Raw genomic sequence first — 19,874 nt, 5'->3', positions numbered from 1 at the left:
GTCTTGTATGAAACTACTAGATTCTCAGCACGTGAGTTCTGTGACCACCACCGTATGTCGTATTCTTTTACATGCCTTTTCCAGAGTTGTACAGTAAAGTGAATTGGGAAATTCCGCTGCTAGTATGTGCGCTTTCCGCTCCAGTTCTTATCGGCCAACAAGAAATAGAAAAGCAAGTAGCTCCTGCCTATCGAACTGTATTGATATCGGTACGAAACTTTCTATTGTATTCTTTTACATGCCTTTTCCGAGTTGTACAGTGAGGTGATTTGGGAAATTGTGCTGCTATGTGTGCTCCCCGCTGCAGTACTTATCGGTCTGAAAGGAAACAAAAAGGCAACAAGTAGCTCCTGCTTATCGAGCCATATTGGTATTGATATGAACCTGTTGGTCAAATAGCAGTCACTTATTGCGCCATATTGGTGCGGTACAAACTCTATTGGTCTAATGTGCGACAAATAGATGTCACTTGTTTGAGCCTATTTATACTAATACAATCCTGTAGATGCTAAAATAATCCAAATAAAGCCTATAGAGTTATAATACATTACCTATACAACCCATAGGGCAGTTCTATTGAACCAGTGGAAAATTTTATTGGTATTTGTCTGAGGGTCTCCACACATAGCACCATAGCAGGTTAAAATATGGGGAACTAGGATGGCACATTGAGACTGACACAACCAAGGAAGCTCACAGCCAGCCATTCTTATGTTGCACTGACCCTGTGGGAGCAAGTGAATCCATTCTAATGACATTGTGCACACAAAGCTTGGTTGCCGACTCTGCCATGTGAAATTGCTTGGCAATGACCATAACTGGCTTTCCCGAGCTCTCATTTCATAGTAAGCTCCACCTAGGGGAAAAACTCGATATTCTGGATTGTGTTTGGCCACTGGTAGCACTAATTTCTGTTTCTCACAGTTGTCAGGTGGCCATGAACCCTTCTGTCACCATGAAAACAAAGGATTGTGTGAAGTTCAAGCATGTGGCAATCTTGGAAGTCGATGTGATCGATGTGTAAGGTGACCAGGACAACACATAGCTTCATCTCCTGTATCAGACTGAAAGCTGCTACCCCAGAATAAATGTGCTAGGTAGGTAACAGAGAAGTTGTTAAAGACAAAGTTAAGCGCATAAACAAATAGAATGAGAATGTTAGTTTCGAAGATGTGTCCTCTAATACCTCGTGCACCCAGTATACATGGAAGAACACTATTTACGCACGGAAACTAACATGACACTCTTGCCACATAACAAGAAGTGTTAAGTTCTTGCCTTTCAGCTGTATGTGTTTTGCAAAATGTACTCGGAATGACTTTTAGAAGTCAGCTGTGATTGGAGTGTTGAATGCTCAAGAATTTTTTATTGTGATGTCAAGGACTAAGACTCTTTTATTTTTATCAAGGCAAGCATGATTCTGTATTCTTTGTAACGTGCAGCACTGCAGAATAGCTCATGCACCATTTTTATGTGTTTTGACGGAATCTCTTTGTAGTAATCTTAGCGTGCTGATGAGCTGTACTTCTCATTTTCACAGGAAGGACTAAGTCGATTTCTCGCCGGTTCATATTTGGTCCACTGGTACTTTAGCAAGTCGATTTTTGCCTTTTGGTAATCAAAATGTGGAGCCTTCTTTTCTTTTTTTCTATTGGATGTCACTGTGATATAATAAACTGCAAGCCAAGAGCCAATAGCTACATTTTTTCTTTCTTGAAGTGCATGATCATGCTTTCCTGGTGTGCAACTACAATTCTATAGCTTGGTCTTTTGCGTCATTTGGTTGTCCGTTACATTGCATGGCTGTAAATCTGGTAATTACGTGCTTATTTTTGCTACCATGATTTATACGTTGCAACTCTGGCTACACGCTTGTACTCGTAATTATTTTGCATATATTGCAAGTATTTTTTGTGTTTAGTAATTTACATAAGTGTTATAGTGCTAAAAGGTGTTGCTCGTATACATTCAAGAGTTATGGTGTTGTATGTATTGGTTATGCAGTGTCCTTTAGTTTATGTTATATTTCATGTCGAGGTATATCAAAGAACTTAAGTGAGAGTATTGTTACTGCTCCTGCCAACATATGAATGACGTGATCCTCTAATTGTGTATTGTTTTCAGCGCATGTAATCAAAGGGAACGTGGTGATATGCATGGTAATACATTTACAATGTTTATTCTGCACGACCTTTGTAGGTGAGCGCGGAAGAAGCGCACACATAAATTTTTCTAATTGTGTAAATTGCAGCATATGCTATAATATTTCACAATCTAACAAGCAATGCGTTCGGCAAACACAGCGGGTGAGAAACAGCTGAAGCGCATGTTAAATGTCTGCAAAAGTGACCTGAATGATACTACTAGGCTTTTTGCAAGTGCTATTGTTGTGATGGCATTGTTATGTGCAAGAGTTTTGGGATCATACATTAGTGATGTCATAATAAGGCATAATCATGCGAAGTGCACAACTCATAATTCACTGACATAAGCTTAATTAGGCAGCTTCAGGAGTCCTTAAGGTGTGTTTGTTCACAGGACTTCTGTGAAACTGCATATTTGTAACTCATATTGTGTAAAAGGTTCTTGCTGGTGGAACACTCAAATACAAAAATTGCACAGTAGAGAATGCAAAATGTTAGATTATTTGTGGCATTCTACAGATACGTTTGTGGTAATTGAAAAAGGTCCATATCACTATTTTGTTAAAAAATGTGCCACACAGAAATTTAGTGTCTGAAACATTGTTGAGTGATAAGTTGCTAGATTAACAAAGAAGTTGCAGTCACTGACCATGTCAAAATAAAGATTTCGGTTCTGAGCATCCATCTTTAATCATCTGAAAAAGGTAAGCTGATGTTATTTATATTCCATGATGTGGTATAATAAGTGCAGGTAGGTCAAACGAAATGGGCAGGTTCCCCTTATTCTTGTTAAGGTTAAGTGTCAATTGAATTGGGAGCAATTGTGTTTTTCTTTTCTTTTTTTTTCTTTTTTTTTTGGTAATTGTTGATGCTTCACCTCACTCTCTGCAATAGTCAAGCATTTGTGCATTATCTGCAATAGCATGGTATTTTGACGTGATCACTGACTGAAAATCATTCTGTAATGTTTCATCTAACATGCTTCCCAGCCAAGCGAAATTGTGTCAAATGCTAAACCAAATTACAGGATGTTTATTGAGCATGTTATTAAGTATGTTATACATTATAACTGAGATAGGAGTGGGGAGAGATGGATTTCTTGTTACATGCATCATCAGAAGCATAAACGTCAAACCCTTGAGCGCAGCATTGAATAAAAATCAACTGTCATAATCTTCTCTTCAGGTAACCCTCACCAGGCCAGCTCTGTCTTGCCTGTGGACAAAGGCAACGGCTTGATAGAATACCAGTGTTCGCTGTGTCCCTATAAGACCACCTGGAAAGGCAATGTCCGCTTGCACCAAGTGACTCATTCAGACAAGTGTCCATTCATCTGCTCGCAATGCTTCAAGGCCTTCAAGAGGAATCACCACCTCAAACGGCACCTGTTGCGTGTCCATGATGTGAACCCAAATTTTGCCATTGAAAACATTGAGTAGTGCATTCTAACAAAACGAGAAGCGTAAAAGCAAGTAGTCAGTGCTGAAAAAACGTTTATCTGGAAATCTTGAAATTGCTTGTTTCCTTTCTTGAGGTTTTTTTTTTAATAGTGAGTTTATCACTCCGAATATAGCGAAACATGGCACCATTGCCTGGAGTCATGGTGACACCAAGATGGTGATCATTTATATGGCTGCTCTCTTTGCTAACATGAATTGGTGAAAGCTCTTGGAAGATGTATCTACAGTCATATGCTTCATGAGCAAAGCTCCTGTGCAAGTACCAAACGTTTACGTTTAGATTTCTCTGCCAGCATTTCTCGTTTTGTGTGTGTGTGTTCCCAGGACTGTATCACTTTGACCACACCCCTTTTTATCAGAACTGTTACCCCCGTTGCACTGATACGCAATGCAGGCACCAAGTGCAAGTTCTTGTTGTGCAACTGTTTTGAAAAGAAATTTGTATTTCGTTGATTGCACCTTCGTCATCTGTTCTGTTGCCGTGACCAGATTAGAGTTCCTGATACTGTTATACTTGGGCCGGAAATGCTTGAAGTGTAAGCCTTGATGGTGTGTTTCCACAAGTTGTATTGTACAAGTTTAGCATTGGATTGCTGCGCAATGAGCAAGACGTCATTGATTGTGACACTGTATCCCAAGCTAATGTGTACTGCCTTGTTTTTATATATGAAGATCCGTTGCCTTTGTCTGAAAAGCACTATAAAAATTATGCTCTGCCTTTCAGTTGTTCAATAAAGCATGTTTCTGGGATAGTTTGTGTGTGATTAATTACCAGAATTGTTGCGAAGCGAAAGACGAGGAACAACAGAATCCTATCTATGTTACTTCCGTGTTTTGCTGTGCCGCAATTCTGGTAATTAACCCGCCACTTGTGTTCACCATAACTTGGCGCTGCTGACATCTGTCACTTGTCGTGTTTTCGAAATGCTACTATTTGCCTTCTGTACAATATCAGCTGTTTTCAAGTGCATCTCCGTGCCAGTATACACAAGCAAGAGAGACCAGCTACTGTACTGGCTGCAATCTCTTGCTGATGCACTTGCAAAGGCCAACTGCAACAAAATCTGGGAGCCCATAAAATCCCTAAAGTGTAGACATCGAGGAGTTTCGATGCCAAATTTTAGGTTTGAAATATGAGTAGATGCATCAGGAAAAGCTCGCAAAAATAGGCATTTTTGATACTGAAATGGACAATAACGCTGCCATTACCACTTGCCAGAAATGATGCGTAACTTTCAATGTGTGGCTTCTCGACATGACCTGCAAGCTAATGCGGTGCCTGTAGTGTGCTGCAAAAGCTTGGAAACTGAGCCGTCGTATGTGCTCGCCATCAGGTACATGTGTCGTCTGCTTAGGTGCTATTTAAAAGCTTCTAATAAGAAAATTGCCAGGCCTGCAGCTTTACCAAGATTGTTTCAATAGTGTATATATACTACCCTTTCGTAACCTATTTCGCCAAAGTGAAATTTCACTGCAGTTGTCTTTTGAGAGCATACTGCAAGTGTTGCTTTTATGAGTAATGTATGTTAGAAGCACAGGGCAGGGCTCTGTACGTTTTTTTGAGGTCGCCTGGTAGGCTCTTTTGTGAAAACTAAAGTTTCTTTCTTGTGTGAAAACATGTTTACTTGACATCTATCCTGGCATATATCTTTTTATTTCTTTAAATGCTGTGCACACATAGAGCCTTACGCGGAAGCACAGTGTAAGGTGGTTGACTTGGCACATTCCAGCGCTTGTAGTGGCAACAAACGTGTTGCTACGTTGCAATGGCTACACACAGTCTCTATGCGATTTGTGTTTGACCACCTCATGTACAAGTGCAATTGGAAAAACCTTGTTCTAGGGTGGGCGAATATTAGAAGTTTTGAATACGAATATGAATAGTTAGTTGAATTCTAGGGTTTTACGTGCCAAAACCACAATTTCATTATGAGGCGTGCCGTAGTGGAGGACTCCCGATTAATTTTGACCAGCTGGGGAACTTTAATGTGCACCCAGTGCGTGGAACACGGGCGTTTTTGCATTTCACCCCCCATTGAGATGCGGCTGCCATCGCCGGGATTTGATCCTGCGACCTCATGCTTAGCAGCACAACACTGTAGCCGCTAAACCACTGCAGCGGGTATGAATAGTTGTAGTGAAATAGTGAATTAGTATTCGAAAAGGGACTATTTGTTATTTTCGAATACTTGAAACTTACCAGATATTTTACAAGCGACTGCTTACGTCTGGTTACTTCTTTTCCATGTGCTTAACAAAGTATCATTGATTATCAGAAGTGTCACAATAACAACAGTTTTTAAGGCAATTCAAAAACAAATGGGTAATGGAAGTTTTCTTTTCGGTTTCATGCCAGAATCCTACACGACTATTTGTGATTTTTGCTTTTCGTCTGTCTTTAGTATTTTTGGCAGTCTAGCATATTTTTCTTGCAGCGAGCCCCTTTACATGTGTCTGTAGCATACAGGTCCTTCAGCAGCATTTTTCTTCCCCCCTAAACTTCTGATCTTTTTTCAGTAACCATTTATTTAGTGTTTTTGCAGAGCTAGTCATACAACAGCCATTCTTTCTTCGACTGTTTGCAGCCCGCCTTTAATCTTATTGAGAGGCCATTCTATCAGTTTTTCTAATGATGATTGGGGATCCTGTGTTTAAAACGGATCATGTGTCCCTGATTGTAATCTGTCCTTTTTGCACTAGTCAGAACATGCGTGATACGTAATTATACCAAAATAAATATTCCTGTTGTAAATATATGCATCTACATTTGACTAATCGAGATTCAGTTTGATATTTCATATTTACTATTCGTATTTGAAAAAGTTGATACTCGCCCACCTCTACATTTTTTCTCATAAACTACTTGTTTATATTTTTACCCTGTGTCAATAGCCTTCACAGTTATAGAACATTTGACAGGTGTCCTAAATAGCATGCTCTTGGCAGCATGCAATGTTTGACTAAGGTTTGGCAATGCATGCTTTGCCTTCTTAGCTTTAGTGTGTTAATTTTTTTATGTATAATTGCCAATGCAAGATGATCTTGTAGCCACATTACATATACAATGATTTATGATCTTGATCGTGACTGCTTTCTTTAAAGAGTGCTAGCCTGAAAATTTATGGAAAAGCATTTTCTTTTATGTGTGTGCAATGGTCTTCTTGTGCAATCATGAGCCTAAATAATAAAAATAGGGAATTCATGAAGTTGAGTGACAGTCTACTGTCTTCAATCTTGTTTCCCATATTCGCTGATTGAAAAGTACTATTCCTAGGTTTAAGGAAATGGATTCTTGCTTTTTTGATAGGCTTGAATGTGTTGTAAACTTCTTTTATTGTGTTTCAATGTTACTTAATTAATCGAGGCATAAGGTTATGTGCGAAACATTACTCACAGCCAACACGAAAGCTACAACTGAACTCATGTGGTGGCAACATTAATACCAAACATGCTGCACCACCTGAACATTTGCTGCTTGCTTACGGTTGCATCATCTGTTGGCACTATTAATTCTACAGTAGCATAGTCGTTCACTTACAATATAAAGCTACAATAAAGCTGCTCCGAGGAATAAGACTTGACCACTCAAATAGTTGTTGCTGCTTGGCCGCAGCTGCACAGGCAGTTGTTGGTTGTGCAATTTTTTGTTGCCACAGTTGTATACAAACGAACCTCATCATTAGTTGCATTCAACACAAAATTACCTTTGTTTTATCCAACAATATAAACATATATTTTGTTACATGCTGATATTAGCATGAAAAATATTACGTTTGTCATATCCATTTTCTTTGAATGGACGTTTGGCTGTGTCAGGCCTATGTTGTTAAACTAGGGCGGGCGGAGGGGGAGGGGGTATTTCGTAAGAGTCTATATAGTGGGCTGTCTGTTTCTACCGCCTCTGACTGGCTGGACCTGTAAGAGCGAGAAGGAGTCTCCTTCTCGCTTATACAGCTTTAGCCAATTAGAGGCGGCCAATATGGACAGTCCACTAGGTGGAGTCGCACGGAATACCTCCTCAAGATAATTGCAGAAGAGGATGACAAAAACTCTTGTATTCCTGCCGTTAAAATTTTCTTCCTGAAGCATTTCTAGAACATAGCTTGCAGTGCATGTTTTGTCTGGCTTTGAACTACTGCACTTTTGGTCCAAAATATCGATGGTTGCTCGGAACGAATCGGAGAGACAAAAATTTGTTTGCGGGTTTGGGTTTAACATTTCGAAAAAAATGTGCTGTGAATGTTTGTATGCCAGTTTACCCTGCTTTATGTGCCCTAAAGCATGGACTGACACCTTTGGCTTCAGCCGTTTTGTGTTGTGCAGCCCAATTTCATTAATCCCTCTGGTGTACGAAGAAATCTAACAGTTCCTTGAAATACTATAGTTAGCATCAAGAAGCTGAACTGTGTACAACAGCCAAGACATAGTTAGCACTAGGTATACCTGTCATTTTGATGTGTTTTTTGGTTGATGCCAAGTTGCTGTTTTGCCATACATTGTGGGAATTGCCAATATTTCTGATGTAAGCTGTCTTTAGTGTTTACAGTGAATTGCTCATGGCGTGTTCATTTTTGCTTTAGTTTTAGCAAGTGTAAGTAAAATAGGGTGCACTTCACATTAATTTTCATTGGCGCAATTCTGCTGCTACCACAGCTATTAGAAATTTTCTCTGTGTCATATAACGTGAACAATCATAGCTGAAGACAAATACTTATAAAAATGAAAGAAATAATTGGAGATGCATGGCGCCTGATGGGCATTTCAGCACAGAAGCAATAAAGAACGACTAAGACAGACTTTCAAAATGGCACTTTCGCCCTATATGCTGGTCAATGTCAGTGGCAGATCAAGCAATGTTAGGCAATATACATCTAACACTTCATTGAGCATTTGTTGCAGTGGATAGTAGTTGGTCACTGTAGCCTAACATTGCGGCTTCACTGCTCTTTATAAGTCGGGCGTTGCATACAGCCCATGCAGAGAATGCGGTGGAGGTTTGGTTGAAGACTGTTCCATTCTAGGCACACAGCACAACCTTGGGGTGTATGAGACACACAGGCTTGTCTGGGTATTTTCACGAGCTTAATGAAGGGGAACCCAAAACATGCTGGACACTATGGACTAGTGTCCATAGTGTGTGTACATCAGTGATGTGTTAGCAGGGCAGCCACTTGGTACGTGACATTTTTAAGGAAAAGTTGTAAGTGGTTATGCTGCTTTCTTTTCTTCAGGCCTTCTTTATTGTAAGCATGGTAGTATCTTCATACAGGAGCCTCTGTTTAAACAGAACTCAAAGTGACAGAAAAAAAAAAATGTCCCATTCAATTAAAGTTTCATTCGAACAAGACTGAAAAATTATTAAGCATTTTGTAAAGTGAAAGACTCCTGATGATTTAATTTTACCGTGGGTGAAAGAAAAGCTTTATTGTGTAGTGCTTTGAACACTGCAGCTCATTTCGCACAAGGCATGTGTACATGTGCAAACGCATTCCCACGAGTTCTGCGCAGCCATCACATTCAGATAGGGTAGCAGACTTACACCTGCACTTCCTTTCATCTGGTCCAAGACAGTAATGCACATAGGAATGGCAATAACTATGTCATCGTTTCTAGCATGGGGGTCTTTGCCACAAGATTCTGCAAATACATTGTTACGGAGCAATCAGGAGTGGTACAACAGGTAACAAGTTATGCCCTCATTTTTCACATTTGAACAAAGGAGTCACTCATATTTCAATGGCATGAAGGAATCATTAGTGGCAACGTGACTGTAAAGTCACGTGCCGCCTGTCATGCCACCTTCCTCCTCGGGAATAACTTTTTGCCTAGGCATGAAGGAACAAATGAACTAGGCAACCTGAGCATCCCAGAGCAGCCACTCATGCTGCACGCAGCAGCCCAAATGCCTGTTACACTTCGTTTTCTTAACTATTTAGCATTGCTGTGTGGCATAGCACTTGGATTGCAACCATTTCAGGTGTATCATAATGACTGATGGCTAGGGTGTAATCGAGGTACCACTTCTGTTTGAATGGAGCTTACAAAAAGAAGCTTTTTCTTTAGTCAAAGTTTGTTAACGTTGCGCCTGTGGGCAGTCAACCAACATTGGCTTGCTCCATCCATTTATTCAGCATTTCTGCTTAAATGAGTGCTGGTTATCTGGAGTCCACTGTGTCTACGACAAAGCTACTAGAAGGTGACATACAGCAGGAACAATGACCTACACGACTGCCATGATTGCATAGGAAGTCTCCGCAATGGCGATTTATGCAGTACATGTGCATTATTAAGTTTTTTTGTTCACCTTTGTTGCTATATTGCCACTTTAACTTCCATCATGATTACAGACTGCACGTGTTAGGTGACTGAGGCACTAGTCCTCAGTTGAATGCGTCGGCACGATATTGGTAGAAAAACTGAAAGACTGCAGCCATATTTCAGCAGATTTTTCCTGCATCTCCTTGTTACATTTCCTTCCAGCGCATGGCGCGGGCTTGTCGGATATCTCCTGTCCGCCAGAATTGACAATTGTGGCGGGAGTGGCAGCGAGTGCTACCAGGCCATGTCCCGACCCATCGCACTCGGCGGCGGCGCCGCCGCCACTCGGAGAAGCTAGGAACGTAGTGGCTGCACCGGCGAGGTCGCAGCACGGCGGCGGTTGCTACAAGTGCTCGTTCTGCAGCAAGTTGTTTGAGAAACGGTGGTTCCTCCAGCGGCACGTACGGATCCACACGGGCGACAAGCCCTTCCGGTGCCAACTCTGCCCGGCGACCTTCAACCAAAAGGGCAATCTAGTGGTGCACACCCGTCGCCACACAGGCGAGAAGCGGTACCAGTGCCACTTGTGCCCGATGGCCTTTTCTTGGCGCAGCTCGTTTGCAAACCACTTGCAAAAGCACGGCGTGCAGGTGCCACCTCATTGAGGGTAAATATTCGTGGTAGAACCGTGCTAGCAAAATGTTTTAGGCAGTATTTTGTACTAGTACAATGGAATGCTGGCACTAACAATGCTAATGGCATTGCTGGTGGTGGCATTTGGTGGTGCTTGCACTCAACCAAACTACGTAGGCTTCCTAATGTGTTGCAACATTGTATGCTCCAATCCACTGCTGCAGAAGTTTTCAAAACGATGCACTTCTCAAACACTGCAAATTTCTTTGGTCAGGAAGCGTTGCATAAAAGAAGAATGCTTTGGTGATTTCTGGTTTCAACCCCAGTTGTCACAATAGGCTCGTGCAGATATAATTTTTGGTTTGTTTGAAGCAAAGTCGAAGTGAATAGTGATAGTGTCGAATAATTTCGAAGCAAACAGTTCGAATAGTTGGGGGATTTGTATGAAGCCTTAACATAAGAGTTGTATGCTGACCAATCTAAAGAAGGTTGCTTGTTAGCATGCAAAAAAGGAAGCATTTTATCTCTTGAGTCACCATTTTCAAAGTGCCGTTGTTCAGATATTTTCACGCAAAAATGCGTGCTCATCATTTCCTGCAACTCCAGCTACACGGAACACTTGTTTACGGGCTCTTTCTCACCATTGTGCGTCAGTTTACTTAAAATATTGTGTGGTTATTGACGCAAAAGTGTTTGGGGTTTGCCTGTAGTGCGTCATCACAATTTTGTGAAGTCGGACCTTGACTGTGCAATGGCGGCAGTTTATGCTGCTTTGTGCCAATTTAGTTCGGTGCTTTCCATCTGCACATGAGCTTAACGCATCTCGTTCTGTGTGTGCATGGATGAAAAAAAGAAAATAACAATAAGGTCGGGTTTATATGAGAATTTTGACTTCACGACAGGCTTCATGACAATGCGAACTTTGCCTCAAAATGTGGTTTCACGGCAGCGTGGGTCATGCTGCAGTGAAGCCACCTTTAGGGAAACGTTCTCTGCCATCTATGTCGGTGAAAGAGGTGGGAAACGGAGCATCTGGCTGAAGATGCCACGTGGATGACTCGTGCATATGTGAATGGGGACTGTTTTTATGAAAATTTGGACATTATGCAGTTATTTCTGCAGGTTATACACATGGTTTCATTTCCTTTCTAGCTATGTGGTTGTCAAATGTGCCTTTCTGTTGTCGCTGTCATTCAGCTTATGCTGCAACAAAGTAGGAGATGCCATACCAACAACATACCAGCTACCCTCATTCCTTTTTAGATTGTAGGTTGTATACATGGAAAAATATGTATGTTCATTTGTTTCGAATACTTCTAAAGCTTTGAATACTGAAATTCAAGCTGAAGTGAATATAGAATAGCCTAATATTCGACTGAATATTTGAAAATATTGAATATTCATGCAAGCCTAGTTATTACCAGTGCGGCTGTTTGTGTTTCTGTCCCAGTATTTCATTAATGGTTGCGTGCTGGCTAAAACTCTTAAGAAGCTTTAGCTCAGACCCAACTCCAATGCCAACTATTGAAATGCATGTAAAATGCAGAAACACTTTTTTGAGATGACCTTTGGGCCGATTTTAAATTAAATTTGTTGCATTTGAAAGAGAAAGTAAAATTCTAGTGACTGTTGGAATTGGAATTTTAATCTAGGGCCTGAATATTTTTAATGAAATATTCGAAAATAGGTAAGTTGGAAAAATATAGAAGCATGAAGTTTACAAGTCTGTAACTCTGCACTTAGAAGAGATATCGCAGTTATGTAAACTGCATCCATTACAGCATACAAAGGGGACAAATTTTATATGTCAGTTTATGTCTTACGGGAATTTGTTACATTGTTTACTAGGATTCTGCAGAAGTGCTAGTCACCATTTAGTGGTCTATTTGAGAACCAAGTATAATATCAGTTTGTCTGCTTTAGATGTTATGTTAAATGCAATTCACAGAATTGTGATATCATTTTTCATTGCTGAGTTACAGAGTTGTCAACTTGATAGTTTCGTTATCTGAAAATTTGCAGTTTTTGTCAACTTGTATTAAAATATTGACAGCCTAACTCAAAAAGACACAACCAACAATCACAAGATTTTATCTTTTTCTTTTTAATGCAACAAATCTAATAAAATTTGGTGCAGTAGTTACGAGAAAAGAAATTTCTCCCTTGGTATTGACATGTGTACTTGCTTATCTTTTCCGGGTGACCGCTTGTCACCGCCTAACAAATGTTATCGCACAGCGCAGGATGTGCCTGCATGTATCGGAAGTTTCTGGAATGTTATTGATTCGCTGTCTTTTACCGAACCTTGTGTAAACTGATTGCATGTATACGTGATGCGAATAGTGTAGAACTTTGTGGACGACACGCGGGTCCCAGCGATTACTCTGGAACATTGGACAACTGATGTATAAAAGCTGACGCGCTTGACACGCTGATCAGATTTTCGCCGATCGCGTTCGCCGCTATCGTTGTGCTTGAGTGTAGCCTATTTTTCAGGGCACAGGTTCGCCAAATAAAGCACTAGTTTTGCCATTCATAGTTTTGCTACTTTCTTCACCGTCACTATCACGTGACAGTATGTATTTAGATAGGAGGCCCTGGAGCTAAAGTTTCCTCTTAACGTGTTCCACAATCATCCTTTGCCACTTATAACACCATTAAAGTCTGGCCCTGTGGTGCTAACTATGTGTTTGCACAACACTAGGTGTGAACACAAAGGAAGCAGTGGCCATCCTGAGAGAGAGGGAGGGAAGTTTAATGATACGATATGCAGAGAAGTCAGCCTCCTGAGGTATATTCCTCTAGCCAGCTACTCGGCGTTGGGGGAGGGGGAAGAGGGAAAGAAAGAGGGAAAAAAAGGGTGCATGATGGGTGACGATGACGAGAGAAGGAGGATGTGAAACATATGGCAAGCAATTTGGCATGCTCAAAGCCTACAGTCCCAGGCCTGTACTTTTTAAAAAGTTCAGTAACGCCTGGATGGCCTTGAAACTCGATTGAGCATCTGGCCAAGGGCCTAAAGTAACGTCCTCCGACAACAGTGGGCTGCCAAGACGCGTAAGGTCATTGTTCAACTTTTGACGCTCTTCCACGTACATAGGGCAGTCACAAAGCACATGACCTACAGTTTCATTCACGTTGCACAACTCACAGCCTGGAGACTCGGTGCATCACATGGGGTGCACGTATTTACCTGTAAACGCTACCCCCAGCCTTAGTCTGTGCAGAAGACTGGCACAGCTGCATTGAATTTTTGGTGGAAGCCTAAATTTCATGGTAGGGTCCAATCTCTGAGCTTGTTGCAAGTCTGCCTCTTATGCTATCGTTCCCAACAGAGCTCACAGCTGACTTTCAAAGAAGAGTTACCTATTTAGAATGGGGTCATGCGCATGAATGAAGTTAGAGGCACTGAATCAGATGTTTCCTGTTCCTTCACTTTTGACGAAATATTCATGCACGGCTTTATTTAAAGGTGTTTGGCAACTTAGCAGCTGACTAGTATGAATTGAATGTGCTTGTGGTAAAATCACCAAGGGAACATGTAGAAAGTATATTTTAACAGTTGTACTGCTTGTATTTCTCCTCGTCTGAATGGAAAACTTGTTGAATCCTACCAGAATTTTTAGTCACTTTTGAGAGCACAGCTCTTGGGCATCGCTTCCTGCATTTAGTGTCAGCGTCATTTGGTAGCTTAACCGAGCGAACAAGCAGCGCGAAGAATGAAAGAGCGGATGCAGCGGGGGATCAAAGATGGCGATGGCAAATAGAGAGTGAGGAGGAAAGTGGAGGAGGAGGAGGCAGCAGAACCATGAGGCGGAAAGTGGAGGAGGAGGGTATGGAAAAAAGTGTGAGAAGAAAAGTGTAGTGCCGTGCAAGACGGCCTCTGTGGTGACAACCGCTACGAGATGGTGCCAGGATAGCCATCTGTTCACCGGTGAGCATATGGTGAGCACATCCACTGATACCATATATGGAAACAGAGGTCCTTCTGCAGTGGCTGCTGTGAATCACGCCCACATGTCACCCATGTACTGCCTCTCGCAATCTCCCGATCAGCAAGGGAGTCGTGCCACACTTCGCTCCATTTGCAATGTGCGATGCGGGACAAATTGTCCGTGCCAGCCAATATATCGCGCAATGAAAACATCTATAGTGCTGTACTTAAATTTCGCATCGGGAGTATCACAATTGTGAGTTAATTTTTTTGTTTCTTTTGTTTGATTACATCTTAAGTGCTTTTGAAAGTGTGTCTATTAAAGCAACATTTCCAGTCGCTTCAGGATCTTCCCAATTTCACAGACTTGAATAAGGCACATCCTGCTAAAATTCTAATGCTAATGCTAAAGGGTATCATGCTAAAGGTCAGCTTTAAATTGGGTTAATCCAATTTAAATCTGAACAAACATAATTGTATGTGTATGTGGCCTAATGCAGTGTAAGAAATAGATGTAGTTTGTGGCTTTCAAAGGCTACAAACTCACTGAAATAACGAAACCTAAGTGCTCAAGGGTTATTGGCCAGCATTGGTACAAACAAACATAAACAGTGTGCAAGTGGTACAAACATAAACAGTGTAGAAAGTGGTTGAAGAGAAATAATCTGTAGCATTGCTTCTAACCCTTAGTAATATAGAAAAATGCTTCTGGGAGACGTCTGGCGCTTTATATTTCATCAATTACATTAAAGCGTAGATATTGCTTTTCTCTGAAAAACGTATATGGGGTAAATATAGCGATATTGCATTTTTTTTTTGTCCTTCGGCATACAGGCGAACATGGTTAAATCTACAAGTGTGCACAAGTCTTGTCACGTGATCTTGCCTTAAGGGAAGCAAAGACTAAGACAAGCATTTGTCAGAGACATGGCAGGTTCTGAACTTGCTTCTGCCACTTGTAGTACTTGTTTCTTACAGTGCACACAACCAGCACAGCTAGCAGGAAAGCTGGGCACTATGCATAGCTCACTAAATTCAAGCAATGCAATTGAACCTACTGATTGTGCCAGCCTGCCAGAAATAAGAGCTGGGAGAACTGCTCGTCCACGGACCGCTTCTAATCCCATGCGTGACGCCAGTTGGATGGCAGATTCGCGGAAGGATTAGGGATGTAAAATCAGTGCAGTAGTGTAAGCTATACAGTTGGCACAAAAACAGTGCACCAGCCCATTTCCTCAGTCTCTTGACCTTCTGGCAGGCCCAAACTGTGCCTTTGACTACACTGCTCGAAACTGTGAGATATAGCTTATGGAATATATGAAGGAGTGAATGGCAGGCATGCTTCATTGTTGCTTGAAAGTTTTCCAAGTTCAGTGCATTCAATATTCAGCGCAGTAGTGGCTGGTTCACAGGAAATCAGTTGTGCTTTTGTGATTAGCTGACGTACAACATTCTTTGCTGTACCTGTTTTCATTTTTATTAGTCTTCATGGTAGTTTCTGCATCTTGATTTTGCTAGCTGTTTTGTCTCATAGTTTGTCACCGTTCATTAACGTGCAGCAGCTTTGCACCTTTAAGAAAAAACTAAGCGCGTTGCAAGGAATAAATCGCACTACACTAATTACATTTGCTCCTATTAGGGATCCAGATATTATCTCTGGCATAGACACATAAGAACAATTCTGTAATAAAGCCTATGAGGCAGCTGTGACAGGTCTGATGCCTTTCTCTGGGCAGGTAGTCATCGCAATCAACTCTTTCTTTTTCGTTTTGCTTGTACTGCTAGTCTTAGTGCACAGATGACATGTGAATCTCACTTATCAAAATTAAGGAAGCTGCCTGTTTCTTGTGTGCCATATCTGGAGTTGAACATTGGGCACACATATTTTTGTCCAATATGAATATTTACAGGCCAATGTTTACATTTCTAGAAGGTACACATTATCAACCAGTATAATGATCCGTCATTTAGCTTAAGCATGTCGGCCTTGTACAAAGCATGTGCTGCTAGGAAATGTAAATACACTTGGATAGTCAAACAGTGAGGAGTGCTTATCTTTATCTGTGCACATTTTTGTCTTTTGCTGTGTTGTTTACATGATCAAATAAATTCTTTGTTCCGAGAAGAGAATTTGTAAGCACTGACTTTTTTTTTATCAGTGTCAACTTAGACATCAAGACTAATGCACAACAGTTGCTCAAATGTTGCATGAGAAACAGTAAGCTTTTAATGTAATGCCAAAAATGATTTTCGTGCGGTGTGTGAGTTTGCAAGTCTGATTCCCCACCGGAGTGGCTGCATTTCGATGGGGGCAGAATGGAATAACACATGTAAATTTAGGTGCTCGTTAAAAAATCCTAGGTGGTCTAAATTAATGAGCTCCCGCTTAAAATGTGACAGAGCAGTGACTGGGCAGTCTAGTTATCACTACGGGAACCGCCGCAAGAAAAGTCTATCATCAGCCGAAATCACGTAGCCAACACTTGTATCGTCGCCCTGTTGCTTTTTGAGTAGCAGTAGACCAAGCTAAATGCGCTCTTCATTGAGAGCACACAATTTGGGGCACAAATGCAGGCACGTTACATGCTTTTATTATTTTTCGCAGGCATATTTTAGAACGCAGAAAAAGATTGATTGCATAACAAGTAGCAAATTGGAAGCTGCTGAATTGGATGCTTCCTAGAACACTATGTAACATGCTCATTGAAAGTCTCACACTACAGTTAATGCATGCATAGTTGGTTAAATAACCTTGACTGGTTATGCAAGTAAGCATAACACAATAGTTAAATTGACATGCTACAGGCAATATCCAATGGCGTGCATCTCCGTCCTCCTATAGTTATTTGGTATAATTTTTAACCTCGACTAAAATTAGCTGGAACACCTTGCATCTAAATGAGTTATCACACTACTTCATTTTACCATAAGGAATATGTATCAACATTGGCTGCAGGGCTGTGCTTAATAATACCTCACAAAATTTTGCAAATGTGTGCGTTCAGCTTCTAGTAAAAGCTGTGAAATGTAACATGGACAAATAGAAGCATAGAAACGAAAGAGAGGGGCGCAGTATACTCTCTCCTGAGTCATTTTCATGCCAACCTTCGTCCACTGTTCATTTCACAGTTTTTTGCTTGAACCTATAAGGCACCAACTACAATGTTTTAATGTTTTATAACTTATGCTATAGTTCTGCATTGTTTTATAAACGTTGCCATCATTATGATTGTACGAAGCACATCGTTATTACTGTGCCTGTCAACATGTTAAAGTTATGATCCTTTGACTGGTGTAGTGCTTTTATGTGTCCAAGCTAAAGTGAGTCTACTGATAGGCACAGTACTGCATTTATGCTGTTTGTGGTGTAGGGGCTGAGTAGGTAAACAGTGAAGGAGTGTAGACACAAATTTTCATGATTGCGGTGGCCTCGCCGAATATTGCTAGTGAGAAACACCTAAACCTAGCTTTTATTTTGTCTGCAGTACCAACCTGACTGATTATGGCAAGTTTTTCAATGTTGCCATCGTTGTGATGTCATTGATAAGATCAAGAATATTGTAACTGTGCCTTACTTATGTGCGTCGTTATGGCACCACCACGCAAAGTGCACAACTTATAAGCCCCTGAGGTAAACATATTTGAAATAGGCAGCCTAAAACAGGCTTGAATGCGTGTATAAGCTCTTACTGTTGGATTTGTCTGTTTTGAACAGCCAACTCTTATCGCTACTACATAGAAAAATTTGGAGGACGCTTAAGCTTCGCCTTTAAGAGTGGAACACGATAGCATTCAAAGATCCCTGACTGATCGTCATGCTTCCTGGCAACTGCAGCTTTCGTGCGCATGCGCGGATGTGAACACGAAGGTGTTGCAAGGAACCGAACGGGTTGCACCGCTCTTTTAATAGTAGGAACGCTAGAAAAGTGGTTTGTGTTTGAGTTTCCGTGTAACAGAATTATGTTTTCTGGTATATTCAAATTAAACTCTGACGCTATCGTGTCTGTAGGTTGTGTTTACATCATACTTTAAGATTTTTTCTGACGCATTTTACTTTGAGGAATCCAATTAGTTCAGTAACGCCTCTCCGCCATGTGGATGGCCTGCGTGGTTGTGGTTTGGGATTTCCCTGAAACGACGTCCGACGTCCGACAACAGATTTTTTTGTGACCCGGGGCCTTTAACGCTAGCATTAAAATGGTGCATGGGACAGGTGGACAGTTGGAAGCAGTGAACAAAGCGCTGTTTTCTAAACTGAGTTTTATTGTGCATCAGGCAGCATATAAAGGTCCTGGAAAAAATAGAAGGAAACTGGAATATAAAATACAAGGCAAAAAAAGAAAGAATAGGTGCCAAACATAGGCATGAAAGAAACTCGACTTCTTTGAAGTGCAGCAACACCAGTAATACGCTCTTGCGCACGTGTCACTTTTTCTGTCGATGTGCACAGAGCCTCGTATATTTCACATGCACACTGTTCCTGATGATGCCTTAATATCTTGCATTTTTAAAGCCTCACAACCACTTTGGGAGTGACCTGCTGCAATGTGGCTGTCTACACTCCCCTTCCATAAATTGGTGTGAGGGGCTGACATGATGATCAGCACACAACGGCATTAGAGAGATATGCACCCATTTTGATGCCTTTCATGTATGCCTGTTGTATACTTGCGCTACAAACTTTATGAATGCTCTTAGTATGTTCCCCGACGTGGTTGTTGATAGGTGGTTGTTTCATCCACTTGTCCTTTCCTACACACTCTTACTTGAGCTATGACACATACAAACCAACCCAAGTCAGCGCTAGTGTGTTATCATTGTGTTACACACTGAAATACAAAACTTAACTTGTATGAGACTAAGGGTGAATGTTAGATGACTTGTGGCATGCTACTACGTATGAAAGTCATCTTTGTGGTAACCCAAAGAGGTCCATGTTGCATTTTAAAAATGTAGCACATTAAAGTTATTCAAATGAAATCCTTTAGTACTTAAATTACTGCATTAACCAAGAAGACATTGCAGTCACTGAGCATGTCATAATTAGCATTTTGGAACTCACAAGGGTTCCTTAATCGCCTTACATTCGTAAGCTGGCACTGATAATTGTATTCCAAGACAATGTGGTCTTCAGTAGCATTCTATTTCGACATGGTCAATGACTGCAGCTTCTTTTCATAACCTGTTTTCTGATCAGTTGAAATTAGGTCAAATGCTGCACTAAGTTACCGGATGCTTATGAAACATATGCCATTCTTTCTGACTGAGGTAGGAGTAGAAAAAATGGATTGTTTGCTGCATGGCAGCATCAGAAGCATAAATGTAACACTGAGTCCTGCACTGAATACAAATCACCTGTTGCATACTTTTCTTTTAAGGTACCATCACGAGGCTGGCTCTTGGGTACATGTGCACAAAGGCAACAACTTGATTGATTACCGATGT

General features: G+C 41.1%; 1 protein-coding gene across 1 annotated transcript in view; it reads left to right on the top strand.

Annotated features, from left to right (window-relative positions):
- Positions 1–19,874, top strand: part of LOC142558378 (uncharacterized) — a 40,020-nt gene that overhangs the window by 7,723 nt on the left and 12,423 nt on the right. Inside the window, exon 3 of the mRNA XM_075670522.1 lies at positions 10,085–10,529. Within this exon, the coding sequence (XP_075526637.1) occupies positions 10,085–10,527 (443 nt within the window). The 3' untranslated portion in view covers positions 10,528–10,529. The remainder of the gene's footprint in view (positions 1–10,084; positions 10,530–19,874) is intronic.

The sequence above is a fragment of the Dermacentor variabilis genome, chromosome 9, assembly GCF_050947875.1.
Source record: "Dermacentor variabilis isolate Ectoservices chromosome 9, ASM5094787v1, whole genome shotgun sequence".
Lineage (NCBI taxonomy): Eukaryota > Metazoa > Arthropoda > Arachnida > Ixodida > Ixodidae > Dermacentor > Dermacentor variabilis.
Note: the sequence above shows the minus strand (reverse complement) of the source record. Positions and strands in the feature narration are given on the sequence as shown.